Consider the following 15,949-nt stretch of genomic DNA (forward strand, 5'->3'; position numbering starts at 1 on the left):
TCCAGTGTTATCAGAGAGGACCCCCTCAGGTGACCAGAGGTTGGCCCAGGGCTCTGAGGAGTTTGAGAGCACGTGGCCAGATGGCACTGAGAATGCGCAGTGATCAGTCGAGCGTCACTGTCCCATTGTCCCCTCCAATGTCCCGTTCTCCTGCATAAGTCACCAGCAGTTTTTATCCTATTTATTTTTCAGCTTTTCCCAACTTTAGGGAAACAAAGTTTCAAGTATATTCACTACCTGTTTTGTTTTGTCAAAAGCTGTACAGTGAGCCCAGCTATGCCGGGGGCTGTTAATAGAGGTAGTGCAAGGAATCCTTCTTTGGCCAAAAGTCTTTGTGGGGTGGATTTGAATGCTGTACTTCCCTGCCTTCGATAAGTCCTTTGGAATGAATCCACTTTCTTCTAGAATCATTCTTGATAATGGTTAAAGCCCTTGGAGTTGCTTGGATGGTCTCCTGTGCCTCCTGCCCCCGGGTGTTAGGTGTAGAGCAGCCGCGTTCATACCGGCCAGCGCGGGGCAGCAGGACAGGGATGGAGGCCTCAGCCTCAGCTAACTCTGGGCGGGGCCTTCGCTTGCCGTGCCGTGGCATCCTTGCCCTTTGAGCAGGCGGAGGTGAGGGAGTGTCTGGGGATGCTAGCCAGGTCTGGCTCAGCCGCCCCGGCCCTGTGTCACGCAGGCTGCCTTGTGGGCTGGGTTTCGTGTAATTTGTATCTTTTCCTACGAGGACAATGCAGAACAGAAGGTGCTCAAGGACCCGGCGCAGAGAAGATGCTCAGACATGTTTGTGGCATCAAGTAGGCGGTCGATGAGTGGTCTTCCACATTCCTTTTCCATCCTCGCAGATCCAGGAAGAATGATGGGCTTAGAGTTGGAAAAGAGTTTCTAGCTTTTTCCATTTACCCCCTGGCTGTCTGACCTCGACAAGTCCCTTCACCTGTTCGCCCTTTAAATTCGTCCTGTCTGAAATGAGAGGGTTGATGGTGTCCCACTGTCCCTGTGGCTCTGACAGACCTCTCCTGGTTCCAGGAGGGTCTTTTGCTATTTGAGGTCATGGGCTTTATTCTCTTTCATCCAGGCTTCTGGGAGCCCAGGCAGTTCCTGTCTTACCGCCTTCTCTCCATCCCTGCCCTGGGACTCTGGGTCCTTTACGCCATGTCCTTCTCAGCCTCTTCCTTTCCAGGCTCATGTGTGGAGAGTGATGCTCTTTTTAGCTTTTCTTCATGGAATACCAGCCTCTACCTCTCCCATCTGTCTGTGGGCCTTTCTCAGCTCCAGTGTCTCTCTCTGTCCAGTGTGTCTGTCTCTCCCTGTGTTTCCCCTGAGGTGTGGCCACCTGGCGCGCCCACAGTATTCCCATGAGGGACGCATGTCCTGTTTGCTCCGGTAACCACTCTCCCCGTGTTGTACACAACGCCAGGCAGCGGGAAGTTTGCCACGCCACCAAATAACAGCCTCTCCCTGGGATTGGCAAGCTCGCCCAAACCAGTTTCCCCAGTCAGGTGGCGCTTTTACTGTGGGTGAGGCCATCCCTCGGCTTGGTCTGTGGGCCACACCCAAAGGTGCCTCACTTGTCAGGAATGCTGCCATCTCCCAAGTGTGCTGGGTGTCTCCCTGCGGCCGGCCCAGGACCACCTGGCCGTTTACGAGGAAACAGCACGAGGGGCACGCGGGTCCCCTCTCTGTAGTGTTCCTTTTGAAACACCAGAAAGTTTTGTGTCTTGCATTCTTTTTTTTTTTTTTAATTTTATTTATTTATTTTTTTTCCCCAAAGCCCCAGTAGATAGTTGTGTGTCATAGCTGCACATCCTTCTAGTTGCTGTATGTGGGACGTGGCCTCAGCATGGCCGGAGAAGCGGTGCGCCGGTGTGCACCTGGGATCCGAACCCCGGGCCGCCAGCAGCGGAGCACGCGCACCTAACCGCTAAGCCACGGGGCCAGCCCTGTGTCTTGCATTCTGTGTGTGAGAACTGCCCTCGACCTCTGCTGGGGTGTCTGCGGGACTGGCCCACTTGGATTTTAAGCCCACCCGACCCCTTTGCATTGGGAGTGAGAGTTAATAGAAAGGCCTCTCTGGAAGGTCTCCTTGACGTTCTTGGGAGAAGCACTGAGGAGGACAAAGAGAGTGAGGCGAGGGAAGGGGCTGTGAAGGATCCTCTGAGAAGTCGTCGGTTTGTTGTTTCTCCACAAAGCCTGTGAGAACCTTCGGGGGCTCCAGGGGCCGGGCTCGCCTGATGAGCTTGTTCCCACGGGACCCCGGTCCCCTTGGAGCAGCCGAGGCCTTTTCTGCCTGGAGTGGTTCCCTTTGTGGTCTGCCTTTTGGGTCTGGGGTCCTTGCCTTACTCTCTCTGTTACCTTCCTTCTCTTTCTGGGTCCTAGTTAATTGAGAAGGAAGGGATTTTTTGTGCTCACACACAAACTTTTTCATGGTCGTTCATGAGGAACTTTGGGAGTTTTTTTAAAACTTAAAATTTTTATTTATTTACTTTTTTAAACCAGCTCTTGTACTTGTGAGAACTGTGTCTGTGGGTTTGGCTCAAAAACTGGATTCTTTTTCCAGCGGCTTCCTTCTTAACCCTGTTTATCCCCTCACCCCACCCCATCCCATAGATATTTAGGTGTTTAGAATGTCCTGTTGGCAGCCTCTGTCATATTTGGCGAGCGCTCTTGTTTTTAGAGTACTGGAGGCTGGAGTGACGTGTGGGGGAGTTGAGTTAGGACATCTGCAGGACGGGGAGCCAGAAGGGCCACCCGGAGGTGAGGGGGTCGGGTGGGAAACAGCGGGTGTGGGGTGACCCGTCCAGCGTCACTCTGACAGCCGTCATGTGAGGACCTCAGGAGGGTCTGGGTTGAATCCTGGGGACCGGAGCCTGTTCACAGGTGGTGCTTACGGGGCTTTTGTGAAGTACGTTCAGCATCCTCGGGCCACAGTCCAGGCTTGCCTGTGGGTGGGCCCGGGAATCTGCGGGCCACCCTGGTTCAGAACCACAGCCCTCTCTCTCTCAGCCACCCCCTCAGCTCACAGGACACGTCCGTAAGGCTGGGGCTGAGCAGGTGACCCCGGGCCACTGTGTGCGGCTGTGCTCTGGGAGGGATGGTAGTCCGTGTCCCCTGAGAGAAGAAGCTTCTGGGGTCAAGTGAATTTCAGGAATACTCTAAAGCAGAGTCGTACAGGTTTCCTGACTCTGGGACTTCCAGGAACTTCTGTTAAGCATCAGGCATTGTGAATCCCCAGGGTGGGGATTTCCTCAGCTGAGCCGACCACAGGCCCTCGTCACTTTTCTTCTTAGAACTCTAGGCCTGTGGAGCACTTTGGGAAATACTGGCTTAGATTTGTCCCTGTATTAGTGGCATGTCTTTAACATCCAGCCCGGTCAGATGAGAGCAGACACAGGCCTTCTGGGGGGAGGCTGAGGGATGGGACAGGAGGCAGTGGCCCCACGTCCTCCCAGGGCCTCCCGCAGGGGTTACAGCTCTCGCTCACAGCCCTTGGGCAGCCCGGAGCCTCCGAGGTCTGCTCTGAAAGCCCGCGTTCATGCTGGCTTTGGGGTTGGTTTGTAGGGAAGATGGTGAGTTGGAAGAAGGTGAACTGGAAGATGACGGGGCCGAGGAGACCCAGGACACCTCTGGAGGGCCCGAGAGGAGCCGGAAGGAGAAGGGGGAGAAGCACCATAGCGATTCCGATGACGAGAAGTCTCACAGGAGACTGAAGCGGAAACGGAAGAAAGAGCGGGAGAAGGAGAAGAGGAGGTCGAAGAAGAGGAGGAAATCCAAGCACAAAGTAGGTTCGGGAGGGTGTGCCGGCCGCCTGCTGCCTGGCGCTGGGCCTTGGCCGAGAGCCCCAGGGCCGAGCTCGGCCGTCAGGCCAGAGGGCACTCTTAATAGTGTTGTTTCTTCCTTCTCCAAATTGGATCAAGACATTTTTTTAAAGAGTTGATAGCTCATGCTCCGTTGCCGCTGAATGCCCCTAGGAGAGGTGTTTCACCAGGAGCACACAGCCCTTCTGGCACATTCCAGCAGTCTTTGTCCCGGGGCTGACTCTGCCACAGTGGCCTGCTTGCAGCAGAGTCGCTAACTCCACTTCCCCTGTCATTGCAGCGTCACGCTTCCTCCAGCGATGACTTCTCCGACTTCTCGGATGACTCGGATTTCAGCCCCAGCGAGAAAGGGCACCGCAAGTACAGAGAGTACAGCCCCCCGTACGCGCCGGTGAGGACTGCTGTCAGGGTCGGGGCGTCCGAGGGGCTGGGAACCGGGCCAGGCCGAGCGCAGCTGCCCGTGTTGACTGAGTGCTCGCTCTGTGCTGGGCGTTCTTGCGTGGCACTTGACGTGGGTTTCAGTGCTGCAGGATTAGGTATTGTTTTTATCCCCATTTTACAGAGGAGGAAACTGAGACTTGGAAAACTGAACCAGGTTGCCCAGCTCTGAAGTGCAGGAACTGGGGTTTGAACGCAGTCAGTGGCTGATCTCCATAAGCCATGCTCTTAAGACTTCTCGATGCCACCCCTTGCTGTGGCCTTGGCAGGACTCAGTGTGTCCCCTGTCCCCAAGAAAGATGCTGATTTATCCCTGTCAAAGCTGACTGTTTTCCACTGTTCAGAAACGACCTTTTGTGGAAAATTGGCAAGAGAATGAAATGGTTACAGAAGTAAATTATCTCAAATGTCGTGGAGTCAGAAGTTAAATATTTGTCCTGTTATATCGCTGAGCTTAAACATAAATTTAAATTACTTGTTCAGTTTATTTATTTATTTACTTTTTTAATTTTATTTATTTATTTATTTTTACCCCAAAGCCCCAGTAGATAGTTGTATGTCATAGCTGCACATCCTTCTAGTTGCTGTATGTGGGACGCGGCCTCAGCATAGCCAGAGAAGCGGTTCCTTGGTGCGCGCCCGGGATCCGAACCCCGGGCCGCCAGCAGCGGAGCGCGTGCACTTAACCGCTAAGCCATGGGGCCGGCCCAGTTGTTCAGTTTAGATATTGTTTTTTCCCCCAGCAAAACTGGTAAGAAAAAAAAATCAACATGTATTTTCAAGTTTTGGTAAAAAATGCTTTTAAAGCTAGTAGCTCTTAAAGATGTGCCAGGCATCCTGTGACTCAGCATCATCCGTCATAACAGATAGTTTATTGTTAGATATCATAGTTGACGTTGATCTCCTAACGCAGATTCAGACTAAACCTGAGGGAGGCAGGGAGTGGAGGGGACACCACGAGCTTTGATTGGGAACGAGGGGTTGAGGCATTTTAAGATCTGCTAATGTAGTCGTGTGTCTATATATCTATGTTTTGAATTTTCTCATTTTTTTCTAATGAGTGTGGATTTTTTTTAATTAATAGACTTTATTTTTCAGAGCAGTTTTAGGTTTATAGAAAATTGAGCAGATGGTACACTTCCCTACGCAGCCCACCCCACCCAGTTTCCCTTATTACTAACATCTTGCATTAGTGTGGTATATTTGTTGTAATTGATGAGCCAGTGTTGATACGTTGTTATTATGATTATTATTATTTTTGTGTGTGTGTGAGGAAGATCAGCCCTGAACTAGCATCTACTAATCCTCCTCTTTTTGCTGAGGAAGACTGGCCCTAGGCTAACATCTGTGCCCATCTTCCTCCACTTTATATGGGACGCCGCCACAGCATGGCCTGACAAGGGGTGCATCGGTGCACGCCCGGGATCTGAACCTGGGCCACCGCAGCAGAGCGCGCGCACTTAACCACTATGCCACGGGGCTGGCCCCGATATGTTATTATTAATTGGAACCCATAGTTTACATTAGGGTCCTCCCTTTGTGTTTTACAGTTCTCCGGGTTTTGAGAAATGCATAGTGTTATGTAGTCAGCATACGCTCTCATATAGAATAGTTTCAACTCCCTCAAATGCCCTATGCTTTCCCTGCTCATCTCTCCCTCCCCCGAGACCCTAGCAACCACTGGTCTTTTTACTGTCTCTGTGGTTTTGCCTCTTCTTTTTTTTGTGTGTGTGAGGAAGATCAGCCCTGAGTTAACATCCGTGCTCATCCTCCTCTCTTTGCTGAGGAAGACCGGCTCTGAACTAACATCTATTGCCAATCCTCCTCCTTTCCGCCCCGCCCCCAAAGCCGCAGTAGATGGTTGTATGTCATAGTTGCACATCCTTCTAGTTGCTGTATGTGGGACGCGGCCTCAGCATGGCCAGAGAAGCGGTGCATCGGTGTGCGCCTGGGATCTGAACCCCGGGCCGCCAGTAGCGGAGCGCGAGCACTTAACCGCTAAGTCACGGGGCCGGCCCATGTAGTTTTGCCTTTTCCAGAACATCGTATAGCTGGACTCATGCAGTATGTAGCTTTTTCAGATTGGCTTCTTTCACTTAGCAGTATGTGTTTATGGTTCCTCCGTGTCTTTTCATGGCTCTGTAGCTCATTTCTTTTAATTGCTGATAATACTCCATCGTCTGGATGTACCACAGTTTGTGTATCCATTCACCTACTGAAGAACCTCTTGGTGGCTTCCATTTATATATGTTATATATCTCTCTTTCTCTCCAGTGTCTCTTGGCATTAGCGTACTTTGGAAAGCATCATTTAAAATGGCTTGGGCTGGCCCCGTGGCTTAGAGGTTAAGTGCACGTGCTCTGCTACTGGCGGCCCGGGTTCGGATCCCGGGCGCACACCGGCGCACCGCTTGTCCCGCCATGCTGAGGCCGCGTCCCACATACAGCAACTAGAAGGATGTGCAGCTATGACATACAACTATCTGCTGGGGCTTTGGGGGAAAAAAGAAGGAGGATTGGCAATAGATGTTAGCTCAGAGCCGATCTTCCTCAGCAAAAAGAGGAGGATTAGCACAAATGTTAGCTGAGGGCTGATCTTCCTCACAAAAAAATTAAAAAATAAATAAAATAAAGTAAAATGGCTTTCTAGTGTGGTTGCTAAGCAGATCATTAATTGAATGCCAAGGCCCCAGGAAAATTTTGACCAAGGAGCTCTTGCCTACCAGGCTCCCTGCCCACATGAGATTGCTCTATATCCCTGGGAAGTACCCCCCTCTCTCCCCTCCCCGCTTCTTTAGGGAGCGTGAGGTCTGTGTTTCTCAATTTTCTTTCAAGCTGTGCCCCTTTCTGAAGCACAGAAACATCTGGGCTTTCTGCCCAGATCTCACTCAGGTGGGAACCAGGCCCAGGAACAGCAGAGACACCCAGGCAGATGGGTCAGTTCAGGGAACAGTGGGGATCTCGGTGGTCTGGCCCAAGGCCCCAGGGCTGGCTTAGCCTCCTCTCCCCCTCAGTCCCACCAGCAGTACCCTCCGTCACACAATGCGCCGTTGCCCAAGAAGGCCTACTCCAAGATGGACAGCAAAGGCTACGGCATGTACGAAGACTACGAGAACGAGCAGTACGGGGAGTATGAGGGCGACGAGGAGGAGGACATGGGCAAGGAGGACTACGATGACTTCACCAAAGAGCTGAACCAGTACCGGCGCGCCAAGGAGGGCAGCAGCCGGGCCCGAGGTGAGACCCCTGCAGCAGCTTCTCCAGGGCGCCGGTGCGGGGGGCTGCGGGTGTGGTGCAGGGCGAGACAGACCTGGTCGGCCCAGTGCTCACGGAGCCTTAAGTCCCGGAGAAGAGACAGGCAGTCATTTAGGGCTGAGATGAGCATAGAAGGAGAAGGGCTGGGAGCTGCACAGACAGGGCACGGGGATCCAGTTAGCCACGTGAGGAGAGGGCCAGTGCTGAGGCCGGGGCTGGGATCGAGCCAGGCCCGTGTGGCTGGAGGGTGGTTTTCGTAGATTCACTTCCTGGTCAGCCATGAGGAGAGAGAAGGGACAGCTTCTCTCCCATCTGGGCCAGGGTAACTGACAGCTGGCTGCCCTAGCCCTCAGTAGCCTCCTCCTCCATCCTCCCGGCTCCTGTCACCTGACAAGGTGTGACTGCAGCCCGTGGGACTGCCACACCTCTGAACCTTGAACCTGTGGCAGTTAGGAGGATGGTGGGGGAGGGCAGAACGCCAGAAACCCAGCCTGGCCTTTTAGAACCATCTCCTGTCAGCGAGATTTCCCAGCCCAGGAGGGCTTCCAGAATCTTCCAACTCAGCAGTTCTTAGCCCTGCCTACTGCCGAGCTTGTTGTTTGAGTGGCAGTTCATTCATTATTTCTTTCAGCAGTCTTTCTTGGACACCGCCTTAGACAGGCCCTGCTCTTTGGGAGATTCTAGACCAGCGCTGTCCAGTAGAAATATAATGGAAGCCCCATGTCATTTAAAATTTCTGGTAGTCACATTAAAGAAGTAAAAGGAAACAGATGAAATTGATTTTAACAATATATTTTATCACCCTAATACATTCAAAATCTTATTTCAACATGTAATCAAAATAGACAGAAGTGGTATTTTATATTCTCTCTCTCTTTTTTTTTTACTAAATCTCTGAAATCCAGGGAGTGCTTTACACTCACGACGTCTCTTAGTTGGCTCAGCCACGTCTCAGGTGCTCAGTGGCCACGTGGTGGGTGGCCACCCTAGTGGACAGTGCAGTTGTCGCTGTAGTGAGTGCTATAGCAGGCGTGTGTCCACGGTGCTGAGACTCCCCCATCAAGGGGCCCAGGGGACCGTCAGTCTCCCTGGAGCAGCTGGGAAGGCTTCTTGGAAGAGGAGGAGGAGGAATGATTGTCCTCAGGGGCAAACAATGGGTTGCCTTCTCCCTTGCTGGTGGGTTCTGCTCCTGCTTGGTGCTCACTGTCTGAATCACTGTGCAGGCAGCCGAGGCCGCGGCAGGGGCTACCGGGGCCGAGGAAGTCGAGGAGGGTCTCGAGGCCGAGGCATGGGCAGGGGCAGCCGAGGCAGGGGCAGAGGCTCCGTGGGAGGAGACCACCCGGAGGACGAAGAGGACTTCTACGAGGAGGAGATGGAAGTAAGGTTTTCTGCAGCCTGGGAGCGGGGCAGTGTGGCTGGGGGGCTGCAAGTGCTGTTGGGGGCAGCCTAGAAGACTCAGGTGGAAAGATCATCAGATGGCAGGTTTCTGTGTTTGAAAATGTTCACTTATTATTTTGGAATAGAGAAAACCTTTACATGGTTCAAAATTGGAAAGGTACCAAAGGGTGAGCTGTGAAAAACATCTTCCTCCCCCTACTGCAGTCCCAACGCCTTAGTTCCCGTCCCTGGAGATGAAGTTCCTTAGTGTGCTCCAGAAATGTCTTATGCCTTTGCAGTCAGGTGCTCACTCAGCCCTTAACACACACACACACGTGCGCGCACACACACACACACACACACGGAGGAGAGCTACTGCACTCACTGTTCTGTCCCTGCCCGAGACCTTTCCATGCCCTTCTTTGTCTTAGCCGCACAGCTGTCCACTGTGTACAGAGGTGTCCTAACGGATTGGCCCAGTGGGGCGGGAGTTTTAGGAGTGGAGACTGCGAGGGAAAGGATTGGGACCCTCCGTGTAGGCTGTGGTGTGTAGAGAGCCAGCACGGGGGAGCCCCTGGGTCCCTCACCTGCCCTTCCAGGTCTGATGATGTCCTGAGTGTACAAAAACGGAGAAGGGGGCAGAGTGTGTGGTTAGGGACAGTGTTCATTGTCCCCCACGCGGCACTTCCCTGCTCTCCCTCTCTGGAATTCCAGTATGGAGAAAGTGAGGAGCCAATGGGAGACGAGGACTACGACGAATATTCCAAGGAGCTGAACCAGTACCGCCGGTCCAAGGATGGCCGAGGACGAGGTGGGTAGGGGGCCCAGGAGTCAGTGGGGCTCCTGGTGGCTGCTGGATCCGGGTCCCGAGGAGAGGCAGCGGGTGAACGTCGTTTCTCTCCTCTGCAGGATTAAGTCGAGGCCGGGGCCGGGGTTCCCGAGGTCGAGGGAAAGGGATGGGCCGGGGCCGTGGTCGAGGCGGCAGCCGTGGAGGGATGAACAAGGGCGGCATGAACGATGACGAAGACTTCTATGACGACGACATGGGCGTGAGTCAGCTCTGTATTCGGATCTGATGTTTCTAGTCGGTGCTCCTCCTTGAAAATTTCTTTTCTTTAATGAGTTGTCCTCTGGGGCTGATCCTATCCCCCTGCTCCCATCAGCCATTCCCTTTGGGCCGATCAGCGCTAATCATCTCTCATGGGGAATACACTGCTGGTGAGACCCTCTGTTTCTAAAACCACGTCTGTGTAGTGCCTGCAGTCACCCGTAATGAGTCTCTGAGGTTCGGAAGGTTCTACGTGGCCCATCCAGTTAGCTCTGGAGAGTTTTACAGGAAGGCGCATGTCACCTCCTCCGGGAGTGGATGTGTCCCTGCACAGGTGTGTGGGGTTCAAGTCTTCAGCTGCCAACAGCTCCAAGTGCCAGAGCCTTTCCCATCCAGTACTGCGGAGTGTGTAGGCTCAGACCCACACAGCCTCGGTGATGGATGTAACCTGCCAGTCAATGCTGCTGTTACACGAAGACACTTCTGTTGAGGGAATGCTCATCCCATAGGCCAACTCCTATTACTCTCCTCACTCAGAGCCTGCCTCACCCTGGCCCGCATGGGCCCACCTCCCCCTTCCTTTTCCTTCCACTTTACATTCACACTCTGCGTTCCTAACAGGACGGCGGCGGAAGCTACCGGAGGAGTGACCATGACAAGTTCCACCAGCAGTCTGACAAGAAAGGCAAAGCCATCTGCAAATACTTCGTGGAAGGGCGGTGCACGTGGGTAAGGGGCCAGTTAAAGTACCTGGGTGTCTGGAGCAGGGCAGCAACCCCACAGAAGACACACGGGCCTCTGGGAATGTCCCAGAGGCCACACTCACTGGGGGCAGTGCTCAGGAGGGGTTGGCGCAATTGAGAGATGCCCGAAGGCCTGGAAACTTCAGTTCCCTCTGCAGAGTGGGGAGCCAGAGCAGGATGACACAGCTGGGGTTTTTTGATTTCGGGGGGATTTTTTGGCCAAAATTTTCAACCAATCCATATGGCCTCAAATGTATTATAGGACTGATGCTAATGCAAGTCTGTTATATATCCTGGTTAAGTTACTGAATCTGAGTGTTGGAGAGGGAATTACTAAGGCATCCAGAGAGAAAAGATGGGGGGGATCAGACCAGCCTTGAACTTCACAGTAGAGTGTAATGCCAGAACGTGGACCAGTGACCACAGAGTTCTGAAGGAAACAAGTGTAATCAGTGTGAGTTCAACCCCCCACCTTTTTATTCAAATACAAAGGGAGTGGGCAGATACTGGCAGACATGTGCCCAGGGAATCTGTCTTAGAAAAAATATTATTGTATTTCAAACAAATGTACATGTGTGCAAGAAATATTCCCTATGATAGTTACAATTCATATTTTTAGAAACTTGAAATAGATATAAGGAAAAAAAAAAAAAATGAGTAGCCATTCCTAAGAGATCAGGGAAACGGGTATAGAGCAGTTTCTCTCTTCAGTTCACCTTGATGTTGTTTTGTTTGGATTGTGTTTGACTGCAGATCATGGAAAACTCAACTCCATTGGCTTAAACACATCGGCATTTGTCTCAGAACAAGCAGTCTGGGGCTGGGTGGGCAGTAGAGGGCTGGGGCAGTGGGCAGGGGCACCCTGGGGGACCCATGTTCCTTCCTACTTTTTATTCTGCCATCTTTAAGCATGTGGTTTTTGTCCTCATGGTTGCTTAGTGGCTGCTGTGCCTCTGGACATCACATCTAAGGTCTAGGAGGAAGAAAAATGGGGATTTTTTTAAAAAATTGAAGAGTGTTGACCTCCCTGGAGACTTTTTTGTGTATCTCGTTGGCCAGAACTGCAAAGGAGGCTGGGAAATGGCGTATTTTTAGCTGGGCACATTCTTCCCCAAACAAAATTGGGGTTCTGTTAGGGAGGAAGAAGCCTGGAACTGGAGACTGGGTGTCATGCAGCAAACAGTGAAGAACAGTGAGTAGGAGAGGAGAGGAGAGGAGGGAAGGGAAGAGAAGAGGAGGAGGCAGTAGAAAGAAGCCATCAAAGGCAGAGGAATGGGGACGTGGAGGAGGTAGGCGGGGGCCCGAGAGAAAGGAGCGCACGCTTTGTGGGAACGGTAAAGGTGGTGGGAGAGCGCGTTTATGAGCCTGCCCTTTCCCGGGGCGGGGATTAGTTTTGTCCTCGGCCCCTCTGTGCTTTGCAGTGACAGAGCAGTCTTCCCCTTTCGGGCGGGAGTCAGCTTTAGGGCGCCACCACTGACCTTTTTGTTCTTCTCTTCCAGGGAGACCACTGTAACTTTAGCCATGACATCGAGCTACCAAAGAAGCGAGAGCTGTGCAAGTTTTACATCACCGGGTTCTGTGCCAGAGCAGAGAACTGCCCCTATATGCACGATATCCTTTGGTGCCCACGTCTGATCTGACCGAGGGTGCGGAACTCGCTCCTTGTTGGTCATGGCAGCCTCCCCGCACTGCGCTGTCTTGTTCTCCGTGCAGCGCTGTGCTGAGAGCTCCCTGTGCATCTCCATCTCATTTTTCGCCTCTGCCCTGTGATGGGTCTGCTTTTCCCCTTCTGCAGATGAGTAAAGTGAGGCATGCATGCTCTGTGTTCTCTTTACATACTCTCGAGACTGGCCTATGTCATTGCTTGTTATCTTTCTGAGACTTTTCCAAATGGCTGTGTCACCCTGGGCGAGTCACTGAACTTCCCTACTCCCGCTGAGTGGGGATCTGAGGACACAGCCCCGAGGCCAGCGTGGTGGGGTAGGAAGCACTCTGGAGCAGGAGTCTCGAGAACTGGGGTCTCATCTTGGCCCTGTTGCCAACCCGCTGTGCAGCCCTGAGCAAGTCATTCCACCTCTCTGGGCTTCAGTTTTCTCCTCTCCAAAATAAAGGGGGTTGGGTTCTGCCCTCGAGTGGGTTCCAGGAGATGAAGCATTTGCCTTAATTTGCCATGCACGTGATTTTCCGTGTAAGTTGTACCACACCACTGGGAACTGCATCAATGGCGACGACTGCATGTTCTCCCACGACCCTCTGACTGAAGAGACGAGAGAGCTCTTGGACAAGGTAACATCCAGGGCTGATGTTGGGGGCCACGGCTACCGGGCGCCAGGAGGTGCGTCTTCCATTGACGTGGCTCCACAGCCATCCACTCTGGCCTCTGTGCAGCACCAGAATTCCCAGTTGCATTGATCTGGAGCTGGGCTGTTTTAAGGAGGAAGTGGGAACTGTGTTCTTGTCTGCAGGGAGAATAGAGGTGGCTACACATGTGTCTTATCTCCAGCCAGGGCAGTTGACACTGGGGGGCGGCTGCATATAAGGAATGTTGCCTGGTGCGTCTCTGGACATTCCTTGTGATTTCTTAGCTATCCTTTAGAGAGAGCCCGCGATGCACCGAGAGGAGGTGAGACTTGGGCTGGGTGATCTTTCGCTGGAGGTGTCAGATGTTTCCCTTTAAGTCTTAAGGTAAAGTCTTAAGGCAGTAAAAAAAAGGACGGGGAATTGGAGGTTCTCAGGAGGGGAGCCTCCTCGGGTGAGGTGTCTGGGCTTCCTCACCAGCCAGGTGACCTCTGAAACTCACCCTAGGATCTGTTGTTCTCCCTGAGGAGTTGGGGGGACTTCGGGGCCCCGGTTTCTGCCCTTGGTCCCCTCACACACAAGGGGGTGGGCGCGAGAACACAATTCCCTTCAGGTGAAGGCTTGCCTGCCTTCTAGTTTGCAGAAGGTTTGAGAAGACTGGCAGTTTTTGGAGAATGGAAGGGATCCAGTCCATCAGGGCATCAGCCAGCTTCAGGAGTCCGTCCTCCGGGGACTGCCGTTTTTAAGTGGTGGCCGGGCTGCCCGAGGATGAGGGGAGCGCCACACAAGCCAAGTGAGAGAGTGTCCGCTGCTCGTTGGCAGAGCACTCGGGGACAAAGTTCTCATCTTGCCAGGCCCTTTGGGGCGCCTGCTGCCCTAGGAGTGGGGTTTTATAATCAGTAGATGACTAGAGTCTGTGGGTATCCCACAGAGTAAGTCGTGGGAGAAGTAAAGGCGGCCTCGTGTTTCATTTGAAGGACTGAACAATCTCTGACCGAGGACTGCCCCCTGCTGGAGGTTCAAAGTTCGCACTCTAGACCTGTGCCGTCTAGCAGCAACACAACAGAACTACGTATTTAAATTTTCTAGGAGCCATGTTAATTTTTTTAAAATTTTATTTATTTTATTTTTTTCCCCCAAAGCCCCAGTAGATAGTTGTATGTCATAACTGCACATCCTTCTAGTTGCTGTGTGTGGGACGCGGCCTCAGCATGGCCAGAGAAGTGGTACGTGGGTGCGCGCCCAGGATCCGAACCTGGGCCGCCAGCAGCGGAGCACGCGTTTTAACCGCTAAGCCACGGGGCCAGCCCACTAGTAGCTATGTTAAAAAAATAAAAAGAAACAGATGAAATTAATTTTAACAATATTTCTTATTTAAGCCAGTAAATCCATGTCCAAAATATCATTTTGGCAAGTAATAAATAATGAAATGAGACTTTTATTTTTCTGGTGCTGTGTCTTTGGAATCTGGTGCTTATTTTCTACTTACAGCCCATCTTACTCTGGACTGGCTACATTTCAAGCCTCAGTAGCTACACGTGGCCAGTGACCACCATATTGGACAGCACAGCTCTAGGCGCCCTAATAAAAACCCAGGGCAAACCAGGGTGGCACATTTCAGCTTCTGGTCATAAAGGTTTTGGAAATACCAATATCATCCCTTTTTTTGGTGAGGAAGATCAGCCCTGAGCTAACATCTGTGCCAATCCTCCTCTTTTTGCAGAGGAAGACTGGCCTTGGGCTAACATCCGTGCCCATCTTCCTCTACTTTGTATGGGACGCCGCCACAGCATGGCTTGACAATCGGTGCATGGGTGTGCACCCGGGATCTGAACCCGGGGCACCAGCAGTGGAGCGCGCACACTCAACCACTCCACCACGGGTCCGGCCCCTCATCTCCTATCTAAAGTCAAGTCTCAGTAGGTTAAAAATGAGTGTTGAACCTGGAAAAACTATTCTGGAATTGAATCTGGGCGGTCAGAGAGTAAAACTTACAAAAAGCCTTTGGGAGGGACCTGGATAGACCCTGGTGGAGACATCGGGTCAGCCGTTTCCCTCTCGCCTGGGCAGAGTTGGGGCTTGGTCAACCAGGGCTGGCGCCTGGGCTCCGGGCAGCTGGGTCCAAGCTGAGGTGCCGCTTAGAACTCGGCCTTAGCCACTGTCTCCTGAAACGCCTGTGCTCTTTATCCTTCCTCCCTTTTCTTCAGCTTTATTTTTCCACTTCTCAGTGGCGTTTCTGTCTGTCCAGACACGTCAATTTCCAGCCATCCACTCCGGGTTTGGAAATGTGCCCACCTGTGGGGATGTGGATGACCGTTCTGCGAGAGTGAGTGGCAAAAATAATGCAAAGAATTCCTTCCACCCAGACTCATCTGTTAGCCATCTTTTGCCCCATTTGCCTTACCACTTGGTCTCATTTTAGTTTATATATGTGTGCATGTGTTTTTTTTTTCCAACTGTTTGAGAAGAAGTTGCATACATTCTGGTCCTTCAGGTACACTTTATTGTTTTATAGTCAGGTTTGTCGAGGTATAGTTTGTATCCAGTAAACTTCCCCCTGTGTAGTGTGCGGCGTGACAGACACAGAGAGTCACGGAACCACCCCGCAATCTAGATAGAGGAAATTCATCCCATCACCCCAAAAACTTCCCTGTGCCCCTTTTTTTATTTTATTTTTTTATTTTGTGAGGAGATCAGCCCTGAGCTAACATCTGCCAATCCTCCTCTTTTTTTGCTGAGGAAGACTGGCCCTGCGCTAAAATCCGTGCCCATCTTCCTCCACTTTATATGGGATGCCGCCACAGCATGGCTTGCCAAGCAGTGTGTCACTGTGCGCCCGGGATCCGAACCGGTTAACCCCGGGCCACCGCAGCAGAGCTCGTGCACTTAACCGCTTGCGCCGCCAGGCCGGCCCCACCTCTGTGCCCCTTTATAGTCAGCGCCTCCCCCGTCTCCAGCCCCTGGCAACCACTGATC

General features: G+C 52.4%; 1 protein-coding gene across 4 annotated transcripts in view; it reads left to right on the forward strand.

Moving 5' to 3' along the window:
• The window catches only part of ZC3H4 (zinc finger CCCH-type containing 4), a 43,465-nt gene that overhangs the window by 13,422 nt on the left and 14,094 nt on the right, over positions 1–15,949 (forward strand). For all 4 annotated transcript variants that reach the window (XM_087421471.1, XM_087421472.1, XM_014795216.2 and 1 more), the window contains 9 exons: positions 3,559–3,778; positions 4,096–4,206; positions 7,267–7,489; positions 8,731–8,885; positions 9,599–9,695; positions 9,794–9,933; positions 10,554–10,661; positions 12,175–12,286; positions 12,852–12,961. In XM_087421471.1, the coding sequence (XP_087277597.1) occupies positions 3,559–3,778; positions 4,096–4,206; positions 7,267–7,489; positions 8,731–8,885; positions 9,599–9,695; positions 9,794–9,933; positions 10,554–10,661; positions 12,175–12,286; positions 12,852–12,961 (1,276 nt within the window). The remainder of the gene's footprint in view (positions 1–3,558; positions 3,779–4,095; positions 4,207–7,266; positions 7,490–8,730; positions 8,886–9,598; positions 9,696–9,793; positions 9,934–10,553; positions 10,662–12,174; positions 12,287–12,851; positions 12,962–15,949) is intronic.

This window comes from Ceratotherium simum, chromosome 33 (genome assembly GCF_057802395.1).
Source record: "Ceratotherium simum simum isolate JZ-2026a chromosome 33, ASM5780239v1, whole genome shotgun sequence".
In the NCBI taxonomy this organism is placed as follows: Eukaryota; Metazoa; Chordata; class Mammalia; order Perissodactyla; family Rhinocerotidae; genus Ceratotherium; species Ceratotherium simum.